We start from the raw sequence: 7,700 nt of genomic DNA, 5'->3' as shown, positions 1-7,700 counted from the left end.
CCTGTCTTCAGTACCGTTATTATAATGGAGCCAGACAGGGAGCGCGCCTGTGGGAGGGGGGAGAGGAGCAGGCAGAGAGAAGGAGTTAGCAGCCCTTGCCCCTAGGAGACAGACCTCTCTTCTAATATGTAGAGAGAGGGGAAAAAGAGCAGAGGAGTGGAGGACAGAAGTATACTTACAGAGTCCTGCGTTTTCTCCTCTGTCCTCCGGCCAGTCAGTTTCCACCTAAAAGAGGGGAGACTATTGTGAGACTGGATGGTCTTGTACAATAAGAACCCCAGAGTCAGGTCCCACGTTGTAGAATGCCTATGGGTAACCTCTGCTCAGTGTAGAGGGCCTGGGCATTCCCTTGGTGTCATGCAACTGACAAAAATAAAATAATAAATAGAGCAAAAAATTTTACGTCCTATCCTCCTGAGGACACAACAAAAACTGATCTAAGCTCCGCCTGCTGGGGATATAGCCAGTAGAGGAGGGGCTAAGTTTTTCCTACTGTTGTGTCCTGCCCTCCTGGATGTACCAGCTATACCCCACTGTCCCTGTGTCCCCCAAGATGACTTAGAGAAATAAAAAAAATGTTTCTAATATAGTTAGTTAGCCAAAAATGTAATGTATAAAGGCTGAAGTGATTTGATGTATAACATGTCAGTCAGAACACTACTTCCTACTTTTCAGCTCTCAAACTCTCAGGGACTGGAAGGGGGACCACATGGTACATTTCTGTTCAGTGAGTTTGCCATTGATCCTCAGCATTCAGCTCCGATTCAAAAGCAACAGATACGACCCATGTGCCCCCCTTCAAGTCTCTGATTGGTTACTGCCTGGTAACCAATCAGTGGAAACCAAGAGAGCTGAAAAGCAGGAATATGTTCTGTTAAGTTAGAAACCCAGTCACTCCAGTCTTTATACATTACATATTTGGTAAACTAACTATATTAGAAACATGTTTTATTTTGCACAGCCTATTTACCCAGTTTATTTTTTTACACCGAACAATTCCTTTAAGGAAGTTGCCTCTGGGGGATTTCCTTCCAGCTTTCTACGAAGCTCATTTCAGTAACCTTGTATGTCAGTGACCCCCAACCAGTGGCTCATGAGCAACATGAGCAAACCCTTGGCTGTTGTTCTCAGGAGCCTTAAAGCACTTAATTATTTTTGAATTCCAGGATTGGAGGCAAGTCTTGGTTGCATAAAAACCAGCTGTAGTGCCAAACAGAGTCTCCTGTAGGCTGCAAGTCCACATGGGGGCTACCAAAAAGCCAATCACATCACTTATTTGGCACCAAGGAACACATCTTATGCCCCCCAACTCTTTTTACATCTGAATATGGCTCACAGGTCCCCCAAAGGTTGGGATATTTCTACTGTTTGTTCTCATTTTTTGCCGATAAATCAAGCCACAAATCAGGATTGACAAACAGTTCGTACTGGAATCAAAGTGGCCTTCCTTTCACTAGTTCACAGTCCTAAGGCCATTAAGCCTGCCTACAAACTTCAATGCCTTATTTGTATTAAATCATAATGTGACTGCAACAAGAGTCTGGTTAGACTGTCCTTTAGTAGCGTTGGATAAAGTGTCCCTCAGCAGCTCATCTTCTCCTCCATTGGTATCAACCAAGTAAATAAGACACAAAAACACCAAATCTGCAAGTTGTAGGGTTTTATTTTAAATAACCTACACTCCATTAATGGCAAATTCATGATAAAAATAGAAGATAAAAGGGGAAAATTGTCCAAGGAAAAAAAAAAGAAAAAAAAGACTGCTCTGAACACTTTGGAATTGATCTAAGAATCAAAACTAAAATGGAGGATTCTAGGCAAAAAAAAAAAAAAAAATATATTCACATTAAAATTTTACAAGTTTCTTTTCCCTCGCCTTATTCATTTTCCAGACATGTTACAGAGAAAAAAAAAAAAAGGTCTTCCATTGCATTTACACTAGTGCCTTTATAGGAATACAGTAGCGAATCCTGTGCCGAGTGGATTTCAAGTTCTTTATATGCAAAACAAATCCACCAATCGTTATTTTGACCTTTAAAAATGGGGTTATTCATCAAGTTAAATTTCCCTTAGCGATTGCAGGGGTCTCAACAGTTTCTTGAGCTCCACGTGAGCCACCGCAGGAACAGAACCGGTGTCAGTAGTGGGATTATACCCAGCATGCAGCAGGAGTCTCCCTTACACAAACTTCAGCCACAGGAAAGGGTTTTTTTTTTGGTCTCCATTGCACTTTAAGGATAATCCCCCTTTCCCCATATTGAATTCAAAATGTAGAAGCATAAAATTCAATGTTTGTGGAATCTTTCTTGTTTTTTTTTTTGATGCTACCAAACATATTAAAAGGTTTAAATAGTTAAAATAATTAAGAAAAAAAAAAATTCACATTTCTAAAACCCAAAAAAAATGATACCATCTGCTTTTCTTCCACTGGATATCTGAAGGAGGGGTTAAAAATGGTCACATTGTAAAAGTAGCAAAACAGAAATTCTATGATTGGTCGGAATCTATGCATCAAGTTAGTTGGATAGAAGAGAGTTAAATTAACCCCTCAGCTGCCAGCAAGACAAGCTCATCGATCAGCAGAACAAGGAAAAAAAAAACTGAATTCAGGGTAAGGGGATATGAGCAGAAAGATCCCCCCCCCCATTAAAATAGATGCTATTTTAAAAAAGAAAAAAAAATGAAATGCATGTTTCTCTTGTAAATGCTGTACAGCCTCTAGAACACAATCTGCAATGTTTTTGTTTCTTACATATAAACCTCTCGCTCCCACCCCCAAGATTTTAAACGTTGCCATATTTGATGTGATCCGATTATATACTAAATGTCCATGGGACAATACAAAAGGCAGCTCGGGGAAGATTGTTCAGTCACCTCCAATTCAATTTTCATTCGGGTGTGGGGGGGGGGAGAGGGGTTTTTCTCAGCCATCATTTCTTAATCTGTACATATCCCCTTCCCAGCTTTAACGCGCACACAAAAAAAAAAAAAATCATAATTAAAATTCAAAAAAGTAAGGCTCACAGTTCCCTAAAAGTCCCCTTTCGGAGGCGACATCCAGGCTTAAAATAATAAAATTTAAGAAAAACAACGCTGTTCTGCATTAAAATTTGAAGTCGTCGTCTGCCATATCGAGGGCCCAAGCAAATTTTTCCCTCTGGGTTTTGTTGTAGATTTTTTCAATAGGAACACCATATTTTTTACACCTGCGGAGGAAAAAAAAAAATAAGTGTAAGTTAAAGGGAGTCACGATTTTTAGGATACAGTTTTTATTTCTAAATTACACTGTTTATACTGAAAATAATTCACTCTACAATAATTCACTCTACAATATAAAATTTTATTCCTGAACCAGCAAGTGTATTTTTTTTTTAAATTTATAATATTGGTGTGTAGGAGCCATCTCAGGTCATTTTGCCTGGTCATGTGCTTTCAGAAAGAGCCAGTGCTGCACAATGGAACTGCTTTCTGACAGGCTGTTGTTTCTCCTACTCAATGTAACCGATTGTGTCACAGTGGGACCTGGATTTTACTATTGAGTGCTGTTCTTAGGCTCTGGTCACATAAGCAAATTTGTGGAAGATTGTCTCCAGGCAACAAATCTTCACAGCGACTAATCTCCCCGATCTGCCTTCCGCCGGCTAAAATGAAAATCGCCTGGGGGCAGGCACACTGAGCGCTTAGTTTTCCAAAGTTTCCTCATGAGGCAATTACGGGCGACTTCAGAAAACGAAGGGCTCCGTGTGCGTGCATGCCCCCAGGCGATTTACATTTTAGCCGGAAGGCAGATCGGGGAGATTAGTCGGGGCAAAAAAGGAGATTTGTCGCCTGGTGACTAATCTCCCTGAATCTGCCTGTGTGGCCAGACCCTTAGATCTACCAGGCAGCTGTTATCTTGTGTTAGGGAGCTGCTATCTGGTTACCTTCCCATTGTTCTATTGTTATGCTGCTGGGGGGGGGGGGGGTGATATCACTCCAATTTGCAGTACAGCAGTAAAGAGTGATTGAAGTTTATCAGAGCACAAGTCACATGACTTGGGGCAGCTGGTAAATTGACTATATGTCTAGCCCCATGTCAAAATTAAATATAAAAAAAAAATCAGTTTGCTCTTTTGAGAAACAGATTTCAGTGCAGAATTCTGCTGGAGTAACACTATTAACTGATGCATTTTGGAAAAAAATTAAATTTGGTTTCCCATGACAGAATCCTTTTTAAGTTCATGACATTAATGAATTTTGCTTCAGATCATGCGACTTGTAGCTCAAACTAGTTTTTGCAGGCTAGCAGGGGTTTCTATAGGAAATTCTACCTTACAGTGCACATGGACTGTCCAATAAAAACAGATGTTCTAGACTCCAACCAATGAGAAATCTCCACAGCAATGTACAGCAGTAATATAAATATTTCTCTTCTGAGCAGATTTACAATGGACATAAAATGTCCCATGGCTTCCTCACATTCTTTGAGCTACAGGTTTACATTAAGCTTTGATATCAGAGAAGACGTACCATGCCACAGAGATTCTGGGATCCAGGTAGTTGAGTTTGGAGGTTCCAAGGGCAATCTGTTTGTTTTCTTCCCTGTCTGTTGCTTGTACCTCCAACTTCATCAGCTGTTCTTCTATCCTCTGCACGGCTTTCTTTTTGCTTTCTACAAGCCTGCGAGTATAACATGTTCAGTAAATCTGTCCCGAATGTGTAAATACAACAAATGTGTAAATCTTCGCTAGTAAAAGACATGTGAACTGCAGTGCTTGTTTAATCCTCTTTCATAAACAGTAACTGTCATGCTGTTGCTACAAGCCGACACTTGCTACTTTACTGTACCACTGGCACAACCAGCTATATAAAAATGCCAGGTTTAGGGCATATAATAAAACCAAAAAATGCAAAGAAACTTATTAGATTTCCCACTTTATTTGTAGATGCCCATCACACTTCTTATTTCTGTTCAATTGGGAATTACAGACTAAAAGGTATAGAGCCAACAAACTGAGTTACGGATATTTTAGTTGCACTTACTTTTTGGTTTTTTCATCCCGCCTGACCTTCGCATCTGCTTTCGCACTCTTGAACTCCCTCCTGGCATCTGCCAACTGATCCTTCTTCGCATCTATCTATAAACCAAAAGGGAAGGGAATAGTCATAAAAGGTGTATTACAGTCTTTAGAACTGCAATAAGTCCATTCATCATACAGCAATGAATTCCTAAGGTGCAGTATATGCATTAGGGATGCACCAAATCCACAATTTCTCCAGGTCTGCTTGGGGGACACAGGGACAGTGGGGGTATGGCTGGTACATACAGGAGGCAGGACACAGCTAAGAAAAAACTGGCTCCTCCTCCACTGGCTCTACCCCCAGTAGGCGGAGTTTCGCTCCGTTTTAGTTGTGTCCTCAGGAGGTTAGGACATTTTCTCCTGTTACAGTTTTTATTACACGAATGCTCAGCTAGACTGACATCTGGGGATAGTCAGGCCCTCTACACTGAGTAGAGGTCCATTATTGACCCCCCCCACGAGGTATCTGTCTCCGGGGTCTAGGAGTGTCTTGTACACAGACCATCCAGTCCTGATAACTTTTTCCACCTGCATGGAGGAAGGAAAGACTGGCCAGAGGACAGAGTCAGAGGGCCCTTCTGGGGTAAGTGAGATTCTTTCCTTAGCACTCCCAGCAGGACTCATGGGTCATTTTTAAGGAGGGCATTGCAAGAGCAAAGGGGCCAATTCTCTCAGGGATACCTCTGTGGGCACTTCAAACTATACAGTTGCAGCCTTCTATCGTGAGGACTCTAGGAACATTGGGGCCTCGGTTTGCAGAACAGCTTCGCACACCCAGCGCTTCCTTGCTGCACAGGACCCGGGTCAGTGGGGGAGCAGGAGCATTGCGCATCTCTGCGCAGTCTGGCGCCCTTAAACGTCACATGCCGATGTGCTCAGGTTTTTTTTTTCGCGCATACATCCTCCACGACTGCCATTTTGCATAGTGTCAGGATCTCCTACCCTGTGCTTCACAACCAAGCGGATGAACCCCTTCGTCCCTGCTTCAGCTCCGGACACACTGGGGCATTGCTACCTGCCTTCATTAACAGCAGGCACACTCAGAAAAGGCTGTTCCTCCTTCCTGCTCATACCTCCTGCAGGTTAGTGTTCAGCTCTGCATAGAGGCCTCTGGGAACCCTTCAGGCTACCTCATATAACAGGTCAATATTGGGATTTTTTTTTACCATGTCTGAGGATAAAAAAAGTGACAACCTTTTTCCCAGGGGACCACCTACTGCCTCTGTTAAATACCTTGCTTGTGCCAAATGCCGCAAACGTTTGCCATCTGGCCACAAAGACCCAATTTGTTCTAGATGCATGCCTATAGAACAGTTTTCTGAATCTCCGGGTCCCCTTATCCCACAGGGAGACCATGCTACTCAAGGGGAATCCTCATCCCTGAACAAGGACCCTCCTGCTCCCCCAGAATGGGCATCTCAACTTGCCACAGGGATCCCCAAGTTAGCACATTCCATTCGTTAGACAAACTATTCTCACGTCTTGAAAATCCCAGAGGAAGGCCCTCCAAACGCAGAGCCCCTTCACCATCCAATGAAGACAGTGATTCACCGTCCGGATTCACTTCCATCCATCCTATTTGGTGGACGATGGTGACCGATCTGAAGGAGTGCTTTCTTCCAACTCTGACCAGGATGAGGAAGAATCCCTTAAACATTCCTCGGATTCTGTGGAGACTAAATTTCCTCGGTTTTAGAGACTCTTCACCTTCAAGAAGCAGAAGTTTCCACCAACTCCTCTAAGGCACTGTTCGAACGCCACAGTAAAACATCTCCGGTTTTCCCAGCCCACTCACAGCTTGATCAGATCATTCAACAGGAGTGGGACAAACCCAAAAGGCGTTTTCAAACTAAACCGCCGCTTTCAGAAGCTTTATCCCTTTCCCAGCGAAGCTACATGGAAATGGTCAGTTCCGCCAGCTGTGGATGCACCGGTGTCCCGGCTTTCAAAGAACACAGCTCTACCAGTCCCTAATGCCTCCTCCTTCAAGGACTCTATGGACAAAAAGCTTGAGAGCCTTCTTTGTTCTCCCTTTACGGCCTCGGGCACTTCCCTGCGCCCCGTGTTAGCAACGACCTCGATGAGTAGAGCCGTTCAATCCTGGTCTGATACGCTTCTCAACGCAATCACAATTGGGGCTCCTCGCCACTAACTTTCCCAATGGGCCTCGCAGATAAAGGAGGCTAATTATTTAATTTCCGGGGCTTCCCTGGACGCAGTCCAAGTTATCAGTAGATCCTCAGCATTGGTGGTTTCAGCCCGCAGGTCCTTATGGATGAAGCTATGGTTGGCTGACTTCTTCAAAGAAATCCCTGACTTCCATACCGTTCATGGGTAAACTTTTTGGCTTTTTTATCAGCCAAGCTACAGGGGGTAAGAGCACTCTCCTACCACAACCCAAGGCACGACCTACATTTCGAAAGGGAAGGTTTTTTCGTGCCCCACAAATGAAAAATGCGAGATCCTCACCTCCAAGGCAATCCTTCATGGCACGTGGACGCTTCACAAGTAAGCAAAGACCTACCTGGCAGAACAAAAAGCACACTCCTAAGTCCGGGGACAAGTCTACCTCGGCATGACTGTGTCATTACACCTCCAACCTCATCACCAATAGGAGGGAGGTTAAGTGTTTGCCAACGC

General features: G+C 43.5%; 1 protein-coding gene across 2 annotated transcripts in view; it reads right to left on the bottom strand.

The window, feature by feature from the left end:
* Window positions 1-1,645: 1,645 nt before the first annotated feature.
* The window catches only part of top1.1.L (DNA topoisomerase I, gene 1 L homeolog), a 31,116-nt gene continuing 25,061 nt past the window's right edge, over window positions 1,646-7,700 (bottom strand). Inside the window, 4 exon segments of one of the 2 annotated variants that reach the window (NM_001090562.1) lie at window positions 1,647-3,153; window positions 3,155-3,206; window positions 4,510-4,659; window positions 5,023-5,117. In NM_001090562.1, coding sequence (NP_001084031.1) covers window positions 3,079-3,153; window positions 3,155-3,206; window positions 4,510-4,659; window positions 5,023-5,117 — 372 coding nt within the window. In that variant the 3' untranslated portion in view covers window positions 1,647-3,078. 2 annotated transcript variants of the gene reach the window in all.

This window comes from Xenopus laevis, chromosome 9_10L (assembly GCF_017654675.1).
Source record: "Xenopus laevis strain J_2021 chromosome 9_10L, Xenopus_laevis_v10.1, whole genome shotgun sequence".
NCBI lineage: Eukaryota > Metazoa > Chordata > Amphibia > Anura > Pipidae > Xenopus > Xenopus laevis.
This window is presented reverse-complemented; position numbering and strand designations above follow the sequence as displayed.